Below are 18,569 nucleotides of genomic sequence, written 5' to 3'. Positions count from 1 at the left end.
TCTCTCTCTCTCTCTCTCTCTCTCTCTCTCTCTCTCTCTCTCTCTCTCTCTCTCTCTCTCTCTCCCCCCCCCCTCCTTCTCCCTGCTCTTCTAGATCACGAACTGCTTAGACAAGAACTGAACAATCGGTTTTTGATTCAGAGTGCGGACAGGACTGGAGGCTCGCTCGGTCTGGTGCCGATGCTGAGGGCGGAGTTCCACCAGCACCAACACTCTCACCAACACACCCATCAGCACACAATCACTCCTTTCCCATCCAGCCTGCCCCAGATGCCGCACTCTGCACCTCCCCTAGTGCGTACCCCTTCCCCAAACCTGTGGATAAGTAGGAACACCTCTGGTTGACCCTGAAGGATGACCCAAACCGTTCTTCTTCTGCTAATCCAAAAGATGCCTTGCTTTTAAGACATGGTTGCGATTGCCGCTTTTCACCGCAAACAAATGTGGGGTAATTTGCTGCTGCTGTTTCTTAGTGTTGCCTTTATTTTTTTCTGTTTGGGGGCGGGAGGGGGAGATTGGACTCAGGCTTTCTACTAAGACAGACCTGGGCATTTAGATATGTCTAATCTAATGAAAAGAAGGACTAAGAGGGACATGATAGTACGGTAGTGTTCCAATATTTGAGAGGCTCTCACAGAGAAGAGGAGGTCCACCTGTTCTCCAAAGCATCTGAAGGCAGGACAAGAAGCAACGGATGGAAATTAATCCAAGAGAGAACCAACTTAGAAATAAGGAGAAATTTCCCGGTGGTTAGAACAATTAACGGCTTGCCTCCAGAAGTTGTGAGTGCTCCATCACTGGACGCTTTCAAAAAGAGATTGGACAGCCTTTGGTCTAGATCAGGGGTAGGCCACCGTGGCTCTTTTACGACTCATGGACTTCAACTCCCAGAATTCCTGAGCCAGCATGGGGGAACTATGGCCCCCTCATGACTCGTGGACTTCAACTCCCAGAATTCCTGAGCCAGCATGGCAGAGGTTGCCTTTCCCCTCAGCGTGGCTGGCTCAGGCATTCTGGGAGTTGAAGTCCACGACTCGTAAAAGAGCCACGGTGGCCTATCCCTGGTCTAGATGTTACAGAGTCTCCTGCTCAAGCAGGGAGTTAGACTAGAAGACCTCCAAGGTCCCTTCCACCCCTTTTGTTCTAAGCAACATGAGACTCAGAACAACTAACTCAAGAGGGCCCTTAATGGCGAAAAGTGTGCTTGCGCGTCAGGAAAACCCACAACCCCTTGAAATGTTCTTAACTCAAAAGGTTACCTACAGCCACCTTCCTTTTGCATCCGGCCTCTCATCCCGCCATCGTAATTCAGCTGCCCCTGAAAATATGCTTCCTTCATTGCTTATCCAAGTCGGTACCACCCAGTAGCGGTGGGAACATTTTTTTTTGTCCCTCCCCTGAATGTTAACATTTGACTTGAGGAAGCCTAGACCCCCATCAATAAGTATCTGTACTTTCAACACTGACCACGCTGTATGGCAGTATATTTGTTTAAGGCACGGCTGAAAGGCTAATTCAGGTATTTGGGAGAGTCTTAACATTTCCTGCCAAAGAAGCCGGCTAGCGGGAGTGGTGCGGATTTGGTAGCCTGCCGCTGCCCACCCACTAGCAGCTTCCTGCTTTCTTCAAAATGTCACAGCCCGTTATGGATGGGTCCAAATTGTCGGTTGGAGACACAGCAACTCTTTTGACTTGGTGTGGCGGGCAAAGAGGGGAAGGCAGCTCTCTTCCCCATCCTTTTGCTTTTGCTTTTGCTTTTTCCTTTCACAGCCATGCTGTGTATTTGAGGAGCTGCCTCAGAATAACAGAAGACCAGAATTGGGAGGGAACCTTGGAGGTCATCTAGTCCAACCCCGCTGTTCGAGCAGGAGATCCTATGCCATTTTGGACAAATGGCGTAGGCCAACCCCGTCTTAAAAAAACCTCCAGTGATGGAGCAGCCACTCCCAATTTTATCACAATCTATGTTAATTTGCCCAGATAATTATAGAACATAGAATCAAGGCGCGGGAAGGGACCTTGGAGGTCTTCTAGTCCAACCCCCTGTTCAAGCAGGGGATCCCATGCCATTTCAGACAGATGGCCATCCAATGCCTTCTTAAAGTTCTCCTGTGGGGGAGCACCCATAATTTCTGGAGGAAAGTCGTTCCACTGGTTAATTCTTCTCACTGTCAGGACATTTCTCCTTAATTCTAGGTTGAATTTCTCTTTAATGACCTTCCAGCCGTTACGTCTTGTCCTGCCTTCAAGTGCTTTGGAGAATTGGTCAACCGCCTCTTCTCTGTGACAGCCCCTCAAATACTGGAAGACTGCTATCATATCATATCATATCACACACACACACACACACACACACACGTCCTCTTCATTTGTTCCCTGCAAAATGGGGCAAAACTCACTGTCTCGCTTAAGCAACAGAAATGTGGCGCTCCGTGGTGGTCATTAATGGGGGACGCCCTGTAACTAAATAAATGCGGGCTCATCATCTCTTCCCAACAGCAGTTGCAATCTCAAACAGGGTTCAACTTTTGCAACTCTCCGTATTTTATTTTGTTTTGTTTCCAGCCTCCTCCATTTGGGGGGGAGGGAGAGCCAACCCATGGGAAATGACACGTTGTCATCCCTTTGGCGGCACTAATCCGCTTAACCCAAGAATAAAGAAGAGCTTCACCAACCCTTAGAGTGCCTTCAGGTGTTTTGAACGTCGCCCAAGGGCCATTTTTCTTTCCTCCTCCTCCTCCTCCTCCTCCTCCTCCTCCTCCTCCTCATCATCATCATCATCATCATCATCATCATCATCACAACAAGCTCGGCATTTTTGCTTGAAAGATGGCCCAGCCTGGAGATTTTTAAGAAGTCCCTTAACTGATATCCCTCTGTACAAGCCACGCCCTGCTAATATCGGGCGAAGAGCGTTAAAAAGAAAAACAACCACATACACCCAGACAATTTTGCCCCATCTTTCCACGCGGTGTCTGATCTCCCCTTTTCTGATCTTCCACTCAACGGGTTTTCTTAAATCCAAAACGCCGGAACGGGTGGCAGGGCGGGGGAAAAAAAATAAATCACCAGCTGCAATGTGTTTTAGTAATTTCTGGGTATTTACACTGGAGGGTACATGACTCCGGTAATCACTGTAATTAACACAATTGCAAATTCTGCTCTCCCGCACGGCGGGGAAAGGACGCACAAGGGAGCGTGACAATTTGGCTGGGGGAGGGGAGGCATTTTAAGGAGACCCCCCCTTCCCTTTCTTCCCGTGGTAGGACCTCTGCCTGCTTGAGGGTTAATTGTCCTTAGGACGTGGTCGGAATACTAATAGGAGCGGAGGGTGTTTGGGTCAAAGGCAGCGTGGCGGGAGATTGGATCACAGACTAAAAATAAAGAGAGGTGAAGATCCGCCATGGGTCGGCAGGCACAAAAACTCTGATTTTTGCAACCTTCTGATCAAAGAGAGAANCAGTGGAACAGCTTGCCACCAGAAATCGTGGGCGCTCCATCACTGGAGGTTTTTAAGAAGAGACTGGACAGTCACTTGTCTGAAATGGTATAGGCCAGGGGTAGGCAACCTTGGCTCTTTTATGACTCGTGGACTTCAACTCCCAGAATTCCTGAGCCAGCCATGCTGAGGGGAAAGGGAGAGGTTTCCAAGCTGAGCCATGCTGGCTCAGGAATTCTGGGAGTTGAAGTCCACGAGTCATAAAAGAGCCAAGGTTGCCTACCCCTGGTATGGGGTGTCCTGCTTGAGCAGGGGGCTGGACTAGAAGACCTCCAAGGTCCCTTCCAGCTCCTATTCTATTCTATTCTATTCTATTCTATTCTATTCTATTCTATTCTATAGAATTTCATTTTTAATGTGGGCCAGTGTGCCCGCAGTAAAAAAAAAATGACAATAAAGGTGATCTTATCTTATAGTACTATGGGCTGTTGACTGAGTGCCTGTCCCAGAGTCCCCCAGCAAGCTTCCAGTTGAAGGGGGAGACTTGAATCTGGGTGGGGGGGGGACAAGACCTGAGTCTCCCCCCTCCTAGTCCAATACCTTCACCACCCTACCCCACTGATTTTCTCCATCAGGACGGAAGCCGTGTGCTTTACTAAAAGGAGCCTCTTTAAAATGCTAAGCGAAACACAAGACAGCCCTCGGCTTACACATTGAGTGACCGTCACAAGGGCACCGAAAAAAGTGACTTACGACCGTTTTTCACCCTTGCGGCCATTGCAGCATCCCCACGGTCACGTGATCAGAATTCAGACGCTCTTTCAACCGACTCACATTTGGGACGGTTGCCGTGTCTTGAGGTCAGGTGATCCCCTTTTTGCGAACTTCTGACAAGCAAAGTCAGTAGGGAAGTCAGATTCGGCTAACCACCGTGTTGCTAACTTCACAAGTGCAGGGACTGTGGCAAGGAAGGTGGTAAAATGGCGGGGGGACAACTCACTTAGCACACGTTTCACTTAGCAACATAAATTTTGGGTGCAATTGTCATAACTCCCAGTAAAAGCAACCCACCTCCACCATGTCTATGAACTGCCCCAAACCATCCTGTGTTTGGTGATACTTCAGTTGCATTCCCAGGTTTATACAAAACTAACCAACTTCTCTGATTTTCTGTTTTTTTTTCCTAGTTCGACAAGTACGCTCCCAAGCTGGACAACCCTTACTTCCGCCATTCCAACGTAAGCACCTTTCGTTCTTAACCTTCTTAAAAAGTGTAGAGTTTGTTCCCTATTTGACTTTTTTTTCTTTCCCTTACCTGTTTTTCATGCAACAAGCTTCAGCTGCACGGGTTTTATTCAGGATGAAGAAAAGGATAATTTATTTTTAAAAAAACAACAACAACCCAATTATTTTCATTCTTGAAGCAGTTTTTTATTTTATTTTATTTTATTTTTATCTCGGACGTTCCCAATTCATTCTGCTTGGCCTCTGATTAAATTAGGTTCTTTTTCGGATCTAATCTCTGATGCGTTTGGTTTTTTTTTTTTTTACTCAGAGACTTTTAGCTCAGCCAAGTCATCTCTCTTTCTCTAGAGCACTCCAGACTTCAAATTGGGGCTCATCCAGAATTTCCCCCCAAAAATAGCAAATCAAGAAAGGTTAATATCCTGTGACTTGGCATCTGATTTTCCATACTGAGTCCAGAAGGCAAGCTCATGACCATAATCAATTCAATGGCTATCAGACCGGAACTCAAAGACCTACATATTTGGGATTAAGGGAACTGTGAGCCAAAAGCAGTGTTATATAAAGCAGAGAGATAGTTAATCAAGATGAGAACAATGTGTTAGAGACAAATGCAGGGGGAAAAATGGTATAAAAACTGCAGAACGCTTGCCAAATTTGAGCCTCTAGTAGGCTTTCTTCATAAATAAACGTGGGGAAATGTCACTTTTTCATAAATGATGTCCAGATTTTTCCACTCTGCGTTGTTTTGTTTTTTTTTAAAGCAATGTTTCCCTCTCGTGAGTTACTGCAAAGTTTTATGGAACTTTTCATCCAAGAAGCTTCTTTAGTGCTAACTGAAAAACACCATGGGTCCGTTTCCCCATCGTTCAGTTAGAACGGAAGGGGATGAGAAGCGAATCATTTCCCAAGAAAACACCAGGAAAGTCCATTTACATTTTGGGGAGGTGGGGGGGGGAATGACACCCTACTTTTGAGGAATCCGTTAGACTTTGCAAGCTTGAAAAACCCATCGTGCACAATGCAGGCCCAAATTCCCCCTTGGCTTTGCCGTGACACACAAAAAAACACAGCCCATGAATGGAACAAGGGACACCAACATAAATGCCCTTAACATCTACATTCCGTTAAAACGAAATCAACTTAACGCAATTACACTCTTTGAATTGTCCGTTTAATCATTTCTGCCTTCCGTGGCTTGGAAAAACAAAAACAAAAACCAGAATTTGGGAACAGGTCTGGAGGTGTCTGTTTTTTTGTGGTGAGCCCCTCTGCCCTAAGGATTTTAGACGTGCTTTTGAAGAATTATCTATATTTTAAGGTTAATTAACTCGGTGAGTAGAGAGGGTCTTTACAGCCATCATTGCAAGCCTTCAGAAAGACATTCATCTCAAATGGCTATTTTTTTTTCCCCTGAGAAGTATATTTTCTTTCTAGTAATTGGTCTAATCTTCGGTGATTTTCTATTATTGTTATTATTAAACTCAAGGACACTGGTTTGGCTGGAGAGGGCTGACTATTACAGCTCCGACACTGTTTTATTTCTGTTACTTTATTTGGATGGCTTTTGTAGATGGCAACGCCTAGACAACCTTGGATGATTCTGGAATTGGCCACAGATCATCCTTGAACAGGAGACTTCCTCTGCAGGGAAGCTCAAGGCTGTAGTAGACTAACCTTGGAGGGTGAAAAAAAACAACAACACATCACACAGGAAGGCAGTGTCAAAATACTTCAGTTTCACTGCCAATAAAACTGCACAGTGTCATCTCCAAGAGCTTAACTCAAGGATATTCCTTTTTTTTACAACCGCACGAAAGAAGCTGGCTTAACAGAACTGCAGAATAACAAGAGCTGGAAGAGAACCTTCGAGGTCTTCTAGTCCAACCCCCTGCACAAGCAGGAGACCCTGTCTATTCTGGACAAATGGTTGTCCTGCCTCATCTTGGAAACCTCCAGTGATGGAGCACCCAAACTTATCATCAGTTACGCTAATGTACCCAGATAATTATAGAACCTAGAATAACAGAGTTGGAAGGAGACTTTGGAGGTCTTCTAGTCCAACCCCCTGCACAAGCAGGAGACCCTTGACCAGGGGTCCCGGTCCATGGACCGCCACCAGTCGGCTTATTTGGGCCGCGCAAACAAGCAAAGCTCCCTCCGCGGGATGCAGGCAGCATGTGAAACCATGCCTTCTCCGGTCCATGGAAAACACTCTCCACGGAACTGGTTCCTGGTGCCCAAAAAGTTGGGGGGCCACTGTCCTAGACAGTTCTGGCTTGCAGAGAACTTGGCTGAGAAAGTTCTTAAAAACAGACCTGCCTCCAGCTCTTTTAACCTCTGGAAAGGAAGCATAGATAGAACAGAAAAGGAAGCATAGATAGAACATCTTGCCTTCCTTGTTTTCTATCAGTTGGTCTTCTCCGCTGGCTGCATCAACCACAGTCTTGAAGGAAGCAAGATGGGGTTGGGGTAAGAGAGTGGGCTTCTTGGCTGGGCCCTGTAAGTGGGAGGGTGGCTGCAGATTAAAAGGGGTTGTTCTACACAAAGCTTGTGAGGGTCAACCACAGGAGAAAGGCGATCAAGTGAAGTGATTTTGGTCTGTGTCAAAGAAGCATCCAGCAGTGGTACAGAACTGCTGCTTCGGAAGAAATTGGGAGGGAGGGAGGAACAATGGAGAGAAGGAAGGAAGGAAGGAAGGAAGGAAGGAAGGAAGGAAGGAAGGAAGGAAGGAAGGAAGGAAGGAAGGAAGGAGAGATCACATAGCTCTATTCCTTCAGAGCTGGCCACTTGATCTTAAAGCCGGCTATAATATATTATCCTGCCTTTATTACTTTATAAGTAACTCAAGGCAACAGACATTCATAATTCTCCTTCCTCCTCCTCCTCCTCCTCCTCCTCCTCCTCCTCCTCCTCCTAACAGCCCTGTGAGGTCAGTTGGGCTGAGAGAGAAAGAGAGCCTGGCCCAGATTTAGGAGAGAGCATCTTGCTATAGATACTACTTTATGTTTTAATTTGTTGAAAAGTGGACTCTAGGAGATAACGAGAAAAAAATGCCTTTGAATTCTTGCCTTTTGGTGCCGGTTTCGTTTATCCCTTCCCCAAAATTAAAAGTTGCGCCAGATACGTCGCCTTTCCTTGATGATCCATCTGTAATGCAAATTCTCTCTGTCTTTTTTTTCCTCTCCCCTCAGTTCTTTCCAAGTTACCCCCCAAATGTGCCAGGAATGCCTTCCATGCTCCCCCACCCAGGCCCTTTCGGATCCCTCCAAGGAGCTTTTCAACCCAAGGTAAATGTTGACTGGGATTGCTGGTCCCGCTGCTTTTATTTATTTATTTTTTGTGTTCTTTTTCCAAACAAATCAGGGCAGGTTTTGGACTGGCATGTCCTTAAAATGCTTGTTAAAAAAAAAATGCACACCTGTCTTTTTCCTGAATCCAGCTTTATTTTCAGAAGGGGCGTCTCTGAGCCTGTGGTTGCCCTGGGCTGTTGACGGGTGTGTTTTTGTTCATAACATGGAGACGGGGTTTGTTTTATCCTTGTTTTTCTTTTTAACAAGCTCTAGTGACCCGGTTTGCACACATTGCCAAACGAAAAGAGTGCATTTCCTTGCCATGTTAAGCCCGAGTCCAACAAATCTGTTATAGGAGGAGGAAAAAGGAGAAGAAGATGAATTGATATTTTTTTTTAATAAGGGAGAATGAGGAGGAAGAGGAGAAGAAAAAAGAGGGTTTTTTCATAAGAGCCATGGTGGCACAGAGGTTAGAATGCAGCATTGCAGGCTAATTCTGCCCACAGCCAGGAGTTCGATCCTGACCGGCTCAAGGTTGACTCAGCCTTCCGTCCTTCCAAGGTCGGTAAAATGAGGACCCAGATTGTTGGGGGCAAATATGCTGACTCTGTAAACCGCTTAGAGAGGGCTGTAAAGCACTGTGAAGCGGTATATAAGTCTAAGGGCTATGGCAATTGCTATAATGGGGAAGAAGAGGAAGAGAAGGAGAAGGAGAAGGAGAAAAGGAAGGTGAGGAGGAAGAGAGGGAGGTTTTGTCATAATGGAGGAGAAGGACCAGAGACAGAGAAGGAAAGAGAAGGAGGATGGAAGGAAGAGAGGGAGAGGGAAAGGGAGGAGAAAGAAGGAAGATGAGAAGAAGATGGTAGGATAAGAAAGGAGGAGAAGGATGCAGGAAGTAGATTCTGAAGGCATGTGGCCAGAGTCTTAATGGGCCTATGGTTTTTCCAGGGCAAGGGGCCTAAGGCAGTTCTCCAGTCAGCCATCAAATTAATGGCTGCAGTGAAACCAACCAAAAACACGAGGCCATCTGTGAAATTGATCGGTTAACAGCAGCCTGTTTCCCATTAACCCTTCTCTCTCTCTCTCTCTCTCTCTCTCTCTCTCTCTCTCTCTCTCTCTCTCTCTCTCTCTCTCTCTCTCTCTCCTCCCTCCCTCTCCTTAATAAGTTTATTCAATGTTTTTAAACCAAAAGTAAAAGCTAATGAAAACAAACATAAAGTAAGGAAGGAAAAAACAAAAACAAATAAACTGTTGGAAGTAAAGTCTTCATCCTGGTTCATCCAAGCCGGGAATAAATAAGCAACATGGCGACTGCTTTGGGAAGAAGGTTACAATTTATTGAAGAGGCAGAAAGATGGTTCTTGCAGGGAAGACCATAGAAAAAACTAAAAGCACAAGAAAGAAAAATATACCAAGAAATGGCTTTGGATCTTCTTAGATCCAAGATGGATGGATGGGTGATAGATAAAAAGAGAGAGAGAGAAATGAGAGAGAGAGATGATAGACATGATAGATAGATAGATAGATAGATAGATAGATAGATAGATAGATAGATAGATAGATAGATAGATAGATAGATAGATAGCTGATAGATATAGATGATTGATAGATATAGATAGCTGAGAGAGAGAGAGAGATGATTGATAGGTATAGATAGTTAGATAGATAGATATAGATTTTCCATTGTATTGAAAAATTGCATGAATAAAAGTACATGAAAAAATATAAATCAAAATTAAGAAAATCTAGAACTAAGGAGAAACTTCCTGACAGTGAGAACAATTAGCCAGTGGAACAACCTGCCTCCAGAAGCGGTGAATGCTCCAACACTGGAAGTTTTTAAGAAGAGACTGGACAGCCATTTGTCCGAAATGGTATAGGGTTTCCTGCCTGAGCAGGGGGTTGGACTAGATGACCTCCAAGGTCCCTTCCAACTTTACTACTACTACTACTACTACTACTACTACTACTATTATTATTATTATTATTATTATTATTATTATTATTATAAGAGATAAAAGAAAAAAAATAATACAGGACCGAAGACCAGCTTCGATGCATTCCAGTGTCAGCCAAAGAAAGTCTCACTCAGCTGAAATCTTCTTGAAGCCCGTGTAGGATTGCAACCGGCCCATCAATCCAAGCTGGTTTCACACAACCCCCATGTCACAATCTGCTCACCCTGGTTTATTGTGGAGCCCCAGCCCAGTGAGTAAATCAGGGCTTACTTAACCAATGGCCAGGGTGCTTTGGCCCCAAACAGCCCAGTTGATTAGGAATTATTTTACGCCAACACGATTCCACTTCGGTTCTCGGCGACTACCCAGACAGACCTTTTCTAAGCCCAAATGTGTGAAACTCCATCGTGGATCCTTCTTCTCTCTCTCTCTCCCCCCCCCCCTTCTATTCAGCATGTGTGGAAGATACATCACGGGTTTGTAACTACCCATGAATCTTCTGCCCTGAGAATTCCCATCCTCCTTCACGGAGCTTTTTTTTTTCTTTTTTGCTATATTTGGCAGAAGTGGGAGAAAAAGGCCGCACCTAAATTATCTTTCACTTGCTGCGAGAGAGAGAGAGCGCGCGCGAGAGAGAGAGAGATCGTGATTAATCTCCTTGGAAGAGAGACAGAACGCAAATCTTCCGAGCAGAACCAAACTCCGCACAAATCATTTTAACCTTTCTTAAGGCTCAAACTCTTTCCTCTTTCCTCCCCCGGCGGACCGTGACTTAAGCTCTAGATCATCCTGACAGACATGTCCGGGGAAGGGGAGGGGGGGCGCTGCGGTGCTGATGGAGTGTGGGGGGGGGAAAGAGGAGGCGAGGGTGTAATGAATTCTCTCTCCCCTTGCCCTTCCGAAACAAAAGAGTTTGTTTTTATTTTCCTGCCTTTGGTGTCCCGTCCCCAAGGCCTCTCTCGTCGCTCAAATCCTTGCCTCCTGATCCCAGCCTGACGGCAGACCTCTGAATTGCTTTCCCAACGGCCCTTTCTCATGAGCTAAGAACTCGGGAAAGGTCAACAGGATTCAATTTGCTATGCCCAAGGAAGCTTTCCCATCTGTCTTGGGGGGAGGGAGGGAGGGAGGAAGGGGGGGAAACAGAAGACAGGGGGGGGGCACGGAGATCCTTCACACGCTTAATGTAACGTGACCTTAAAATGCATCATCGCAGCTGTTATGTTTTGCCTCCCTCTCCGTCACATTTGGAAAAGGAGGAGGTCTGATCAGGGCGTGATGGAGGCGGAAGGTCTACCACTCCCACGGCTTGGGAGACTTCATCCAGCCCTTCTCCCCCAGCCTGCCAATTTTTAAACACCATCCTTGGTCCCTCGTGGTTGACCTGTGACGGGGCCACTCCAGAAGGCTTCCTCTTTGAAAACACGGGGCTGTGTTTTGGTTTGTCTTGCAGCTTTAACATCTAGGGAAACTGAACTGCTCTCCTCTTGGGAGGGAAACAGGTGCTGGGCCAGGGCAAGGAAGAGTGAGTGGCTGTCTCCGAGTTCTAGTTCCATTCAAAAAAAAAAAAAAGCTGGCACTGGATTCCAGGGATTACTGGCTCCAGAGGCAAAACTGGAAGGACTTGGGTTGACCGTTGCAATCATTCAACAATGCCACATAGGAAGGGGAAGGTTGTTGAGGTAGCCTGGATGGAGGAAAGGAAGGAAGGAAGGAAGGAAGAAGGAAGGAAGGAAGGAAGGAAGGAAGGAAGAAAGAAAGAAAGAAAGAAAGAAAGAAAGAAAGAAAGAAAGAAAGAAAGAAAGAAAGGAAGGAAGGAAGGAAGGAAGGAAGGAAGAAAGAGAAAGAAAAGAAAGAAAGAAAGAAAGAAAGAAAGAAAGAAAGAAAGAAAGAAAGAAAGAAAGAAAGAAAGAAGAAAGGAGCCATCAAGACATGGACCTTAGTTCGCACAGCCTAGAACAGTGTTTCTCAATCTTGGCAAACTTAAGATCTGTGGACTTCACCTCCCAGAATTCCCCACCCACCATATTCAGGCTGGGTGAGTGAAGGAAGGAAGGAAGGAAGGAAGGAAGGACAATGGGAGGGGAGGAAGGAAGAGAAAAAGAAAGAAGGAAAAGTAGGTAGGTAGGTAAGTAGGTAGGTAAAATAATCACACTTGGATTCCATTTGTAGAAGAACAGACAAAGGGAATTCTGTTTGTATAAGAAAAGACAAAAGGAAATTCAGATAAATTTTCAAGCTTCGGTTGTTATAACCTACTACAGGGGGTGTCAAACTGCTGGCCCCCAGGCCGGATGCGTCACCGGGAAACCGCGCCCACCCCATTGCCGGCAATGGGAAAAAAAGCTCCGATATGTTGCGCGACAACTCAAAATATTGCTCAGGGTCATCTAAATAGAATAAAGTAGAGCTGGAAGGGACCTTGGAAGTCTTCTAGTCCAGCCCCTTGCTCAAGCAGGAGGACCATACCATCTCAGACAAGTGAATGTCTAGCCTCTTCTTAAAAACCTCCAGTGGTGGAGCGCCCACGATTTCTGGTGGCAAGCTGTTCCACTGGTTGATTGTCCTCACTGTTAGGAAGTTTCTCCTTATTCCAAGTTGCTTCTCTCTTTGCTCAGTTTCCAACCATTGTTTCTTGTCCTGCCCTGGTACTTTGGTGAATAAGGTGACCCCCCCCCCCTCTTCTTTGTGGCAGCCCCTCAAATACTGGAAGACTGATATCATGTCTCCCCTGTTTCTTCTTTTCTTTAGACTAACCAAACCCAGTCCCGCAGCCGTTCTTCAGATGTTTGAGTCTCCAGGCCTTGGATCATCTTAGTTCCTTCCTGTTTGCTAGCATCGCGTCGAAGCGTTGCTGGAAAGGAAAACTCAATGACATTTTCATTTTTGTCCTTCTAGACTTCGAATCCCATTGATGTGGCCAGCAGGCCTAGCACAGTGCACCACACGCTCCTGCAGAAGACACCTGGGGTAGGTGCCGAGTTCCAGTGAGCGTCTTTCGGCTCCTCTTTGGGGCTGACGCAGGATAAACGTTAACCTACCGAGGATAATTATTGAACTCATTTTGGCCTTGATTTGCAGCAGAAAAAAATATACATATACAGGTAGTCCTCGACTTAACGGCCACAATCGAGCCCAAAATTTCTGTCGTTAAGGGAGACATTTGTAAATGAGTTTTGCTCCATTTTAAGACCTTTCCTGCCAAGCTTGTTAAGTGAATCACTGCAGGTGTTAAGTTAGTAGCACGGTTGTTAAATGAATCTGGTCTCCCCATTGACTTTGCTGGTCAGACGTTCGCACTGCAACCGTCGTAAATATGAGTCACTTGCCAAGCCTCTGAATTTTGATCCCAATATCATGGGGCTGCTACAAAAGTCCTAAGTGTGAAAAACGGTCCTAAGTCACTTTTTTCAGTGCGGTTGTAACTTCCAACGGTCACTAAATGAACTGTCGTATGTTGAGGACTTCCTCGACTTACGACAGTTCATTTAGTGACCGTTCAAAGTGAAAAAAAGTGACTTATGAACCTTTTCCAGACTTAACGGCCGTTGCAGCATCCTCACGGTCACCTGATCAACATTCAGACGCTTGGCAACTGGCATGTACTTAAGACGGTTGCTGTGTCCTGGGGTCATGTGACCTGACAAGCAAAATCAATGGAGGAACCACATTCCCTTAACCACCATGTGGCTAGCTTAACAACCGCAGCGATTCGCTCAACAATTGTGAGAAGAAAGATGGTAAAATGAGGCAAAATTCACTGAGACAAATTCATTGTCTCACTTAGCAACAAAAACGTTGGGCTCCCTTGTGGTCGTACGTCAAGGACTTCCTGCACTTCTTTTGTGGGCCGGCCCCACCATTCTTTTTCGAGGCACAAGCATCAAAATTAGGGAAATGTTAATTCTGCCGTGAAGAGAAAAAAAAGAAGAAGAGAGGAAAATTAGATCGTTTTAAAGCAGGTTAAGGAACAGACTGGAAGCTTAAAAAGAGTTCCTTGTTTTCTAAGTCTTGAGGCAATTTAACGCTGAAATAAAGAAGCAGCACTTTTCGTGCTGGTTCCCTGGTATTTTTCCACACCCTTAATTAACATTTCCCTTTTATAATCCAGGTTACATAAAATTTTGATTGTTTTTTTTTTCTCCCTCATGTTTTCCCTAGGTGTCCGACGCCTATCGGGCTCCTGTACGAGTAAGTAAGGTTTGTCAGGGTTTTTGGTTTGTTTGTTTTTTAAATCTACTTTTTATTTTTAAAGTTTGGGGGGGGGAAATGACATGGGTAAAGATGGTTCGTAATGCTTCTCTTAAAAGAACGCCCCAGTCTGATCTCCTAGGACAGGGATCGGCAACCTTGGCTCTTTTATGACTCGTGGACTTCAACTCCCAGAATTCCTGAGCCAGCATGGCTCAGCTTGGAAACCTCTCCCTTTCCCCTCAGCATGGCTGGCTCAGGAATTCTGGGAGTTGAAGTCCACGAGTCGTAAAAGAGCCAAGTTTGAAGACCCCTCAGTTAGAGGAACATATGAAAGCATAATTAATGTTAATTAATGTAGACTTTATTAGTTTAGAGCAGGGGTAGGCAACCTTGGCTCTTTTATGACTCGTGGACTTCAACTCCCAGAATTCCTGAGCCAGCCTGGCTCAGCTTGGAAAACTCTGCCTTTCCCCTCAGCACAGCTGGCTCAGGAATTCTGGGAGTTGAAGTCCACAAATCATAAAAGAGCCAAGGTTGCCTACCCCTGTCCTAGAAAATCAAAACTTCAGCCATTTGATTGAAGCGAAAAGGCACTTTTACTAAGAGAAGCTAAATGCAGTTGAGTCAGGCCGAATCGGACTCCTTGGTCCTAAACCCTTGGTGCCCTCCCAGCCCTCTCCCCATAGCCCGTCCCTGTGTGCCCAATCTGGCACCGTCAAGANCACACGCTTAATGTAACGTGACCTTAAAATGCATCATCGCAGCTGTTATGTTTTGCCTCCCTCTCCGTCAAACTTGGAAAAGGAGGAGGTCTGATCAGGGCGTGATGGAGGCGGAAGGTCTACCACTCCCACGGCTTGGGAGACTTCATCCAGCCCTTCTTTCCCCAGCCTGCCAATTTTTAAACACCATCCTTGGTCCCTCGTGGTTGACCTGTGACGGGGCCACTCCAGAAGGCTTCCTCTTTGAAAACACGGCCGGTGTTTTGGTTTGTCTTGCAGCTTTAACATCTAGGGAAACTGAACTGCTCTCCTCTTGGGAGGGAAACAGGTGCTGGGCCAGGGCAAGGAAGAGTGAGTGGGCTGACTCCCGAGTCCTCGTTCCATTCAAAAAAAAAAAGCTGGCACTGGATTCCAGGGATTACTGGCTCCAGAGGCAAAACTGGAAGGACTTGGGTTGACCGTTGCAGTCATTCAACAAGGCAATGCCACATAGGAAGAGGAAGGTTGTTGAGGTAGCTTTGATGAAGGAAGGAAGAAAGAAAGGAAGAAAGAAAGAAAGAAAGGAAGAAAGAAAGAAAGGAAGAAAGAAGAAAGAAAGAAAGAAAGAAAGAAAGAAAGAAAGAAAGAAAGAAAGAAAGAAGACGGACAGAATGAAAGGGAGAGAGGCAGGAAGAGAGGAAGGAAGGAAGGAAGGAAGGAAGGAAGGAGAGAGAGAGAGAGAGAAAGAAAGAGGAAGAAAGAAAGAAAGAAAGAAAGAAAGAAAGAAAGAAAGAAAGAAAGAAGAAAGGAAAGAAAGGAAAGAAAGAAAGAAAGAAAAGAGAAAAGAAAGGAGCCATCAAAACTTGGACCTTAGTTCGCACAAGTTTCTCAACCTTGGCACATTTAAGATCTGTGGACTTCACCTCCCAGAATTCCCCACCCACCATATTCGGGCTGGGTGAGTGAAGGAAGGAAGGAAGGAAGGAAGGACAATGGGAGGGAAGGAAGGAAGAGAAAAAGAAAGAAGGAAAAGTAGGTAGGTAGTTAGGTAGGTAGGTAAAATAATCGCACTTGGATTCCATTTGTAGAAGAACAGACAAAGGGAATTCTGTTTGTATAAGAAAAGACAAAAGGAAATTCAGATAAATTTTCAAGCTTCGGTTGTTATAACCTACTACAGGGGGTGTCAAACTGCTGGCCCCCAGGCCGGATGCGTCACCGGGAAACCGCGCCCACCCCATTGCCGGCAATGGGGAAAAAAGCTCCGATACGTTGCGCGACAACTCAAAATATTGCTCAAGGTCATCTAAATAGAATAAAGTAGAGCTGGAAGGGACCTTGGAAGTCTTCTAGTCCAGCCCCCTGCTCGAGCAGGAGGACCTATACCATCTCAGACAAGTGAATGTCTAGCCTCTTCTTAAAAACCTCCAGTGGTGGAGTGCCCATGATTTCTGGTGGCAAGCTGTTCCACTGGTTGATTGTCCTCACTGTTAGGAAGTTTCTCCTTATTCCAAGTTGCTTCTCTCTTTGCTCAGTTTCCAGCCATTGTTTCTTGTCCTGCCCTGGTACTTTGGTGAATAACGTGACCCCCCCCTCTTCTTTGTGGCAGCCCCTCAAATACTGGAAGACTGATATCATGTCTCCCCTGTTTCTTCTTTTCTTTAGACTAACCAAACCCAGTCCCGCAGCCGTTCTTCAGATGTTTGAGTCTCCAGGCCTTGGATCATCTTAGTTCCTTCCTGTTTGCTAGCATCGCGTCGAAGCGTTGCTAGAAAGGAAAACTCATTGACATTTTCATTTTTGTCCTTCTAGACTTCGAATCCCATTGATGTGGCCAGCAGGCCTAGCACAGTGCACCACACGCTCCTGCAGAAGACACCTGGGGTAGGTGTCGAGTTCCAGTGAGTGTCTTTCAGCCCCCTCTTTGGGGCTGACATAGGATAAACGTTAACCTACCGAGGATAATTATTGAACTCATTTTGGCCTTGATTTGCAGCAGAAAAAAATATACATATACAGGTAGTCCTCGACTTAACGGCCACAATCGAGCCCAAAATTTCTGTCGTTAAGGGAGACATTTGTAAATGAGTTTTGCTCCATTTTAAGACCTTTCCTGCCAAGCTTGTTAAGTGAATCACCGCAGGTGTTAAGTTAGTAGCACGGTTGTTAAATGAATCTGGTCTCCCCATTGACTTTGCTGGTCAGACGTTCGCACTGCAACCGTCGTAAATATGAGTCACTTGCCAAGCCTCTGAATTTTGATCCCAATATCATGGGGTTGCTACAAAGGTCCTAAGCGTGAAAAACGGCCCTAAGTCACTTTTTTCAGTGCGGTTCTAACTTCCAACAGTCACTAAATGAACAGTTGTAAGTTGAGGACTTCCTCGGCTTACGACAGTTCATTTAGTGACCGTTCAAAGTGAAAAAGGTGACTTACGAACCTTTTCCAGACTTAACGGCCGTTGCAGCATCCTCACGGTCACCTGATCAACATTCAGACGCTTGGCAACTGGCATGTACTCAAGACAGTTGCTGTGTCCTGGGGTCATGTGACCTTCTGACAAGCAAAGTCAATGGAGGAACCACATTCCCTTAATCACCATGTGGCTAGCTTAACAACCGCAGCGATTCACTCAACAATTGTGAGAAGAAAGATGGTAAAATGAGGCAAAATTCACTGAGACAAATTCATGGTCTCACTTAGCAACAGAAACGTTGGGCTCCCTTGTGGTCGTACGTCAAGGACTTCCTGCACTTCTTTTGTGGACCGGGCCCCACCGTTCTTTTTCGAGGCACAAGCATCAAAATTAGGGAAATGTTAATTCTGCCGGGAAGAGGAGAAAAAAAAGAAGAAGAGAGAAAAATTAGATCGTTTTAAAGCAGGTCTGAATTCCGAGTTAAGGCACAGACTGGAAGCTTAAAAAGAGTTCCTTGTTTTCTAAATCTTGAGGCAATTTAATGCTGAAATAAAAAAGCAGCACTTTTCGTGCTGGTTCCCTGATATTTTTCCACACCCTGAATTAACATTTCCCTTTCATAGTCCAGATTACATAAAATTTTGATTGTTTTTTTTCTCCCTCATGTTTTCCCTAGGTGTCCGACGCCTATCGGGCTCCTGTACGAGTAAGTAAGGTTTGTCAGGGTTTTTGGTTTGTTTGTTTTTTAAATCTACTTTTTATTTTTAAAGTTTGAGGGGGGGGGGAAATGACATGGGTAAAGATGGTTCGTAATGCTTCTCTTAAAAGAACACCCCAGTCTGATCTCCTAGGACAGGGATAGGCAACCTTGGCTCTTTTTTGACTCGTGGACTTCAACTCCCAGAATTCCTGAGCCAGCATGGGGGAACTATGGCCCCCTCATGACTCGTGGACTTCAACTCCCAGAATTCCTGAGCCAGCATGGGGAAACTATGGCCCCCTTCATGACTCGTGGACTTCAACTCCCAGAATTCCTGAGCCAGCATGGCTCAGCTTGGAAACCTCTCCCTTTCCTCTCAGCATGGCTGGCTCAGGAATTCTGGGAGTTGAAATCCACGAGTCATAAAAGAGCCAAGTTTGAAGACCCCTCAGTTAGAGGAACATATGAAAGCATAATTAATGTTAATTAATGTAGACTTTATTAGTTTAGACCAGGGGTAGGCAACCTTGGCTCTTTTATGACTCGTGGGCTTCAACTCCCAGAATTCCTGAGCCAGCCTGGCTCAGCTTGGAAACCTCTCCCTTTCCCCTCAGCATGGCTGGCT

The 18,569-nt window shown here is 45.6% G+C and overlaps 1 protein-coding gene across 1 annotated transcript in view; it reads left to right on the top strand.

The window, feature by feature from the left end:
* Positions 1-18,569, top strand: part of FBRSL1 (fibrosin like 1) — a gene marked incomplete at its 5' end in the record, with an annotated part of 37,755 nt that overhangs the window by 6,098 nt on the left and 13,088 nt on the right. Inside the window, 4 exons of the mRNA XM_029286394.1 lie at positions 4,627-4,677; positions 7,879-7,974; positions 12,831-12,902; positions 14,094-14,132. Coding sequence (XP_029142227.1) covers positions 4,627-4,677; positions 7,879-7,974; positions 12,831-12,902; positions 14,094-14,132 — 258 coding nt within the window. The remainder of the gene's footprint in view (positions 1-4,626; positions 4,678-7,878; positions 7,975-12,830; positions 12,903-14,093; positions 14,133-18,569) is intronic.

The sequence above is a fragment of the Protobothrops mucrosquamatus genome, unplaced genomic scaffold, assembly GCF_001527695.2.
Source record: "Protobothrops mucrosquamatus isolate PMUCROS unplaced genomic scaffold, P.Mucros_1.0 scaffold3555, whole genome shotgun sequence".
Lineage (NCBI taxonomy): Eukaryota > Metazoa > Chordata > Lepidosauria > Squamata > Viperidae > Protobothrops > Protobothrops mucrosquamatus.
This window is presented reverse-complemented; position numbering and strand designations above follow the sequence as displayed.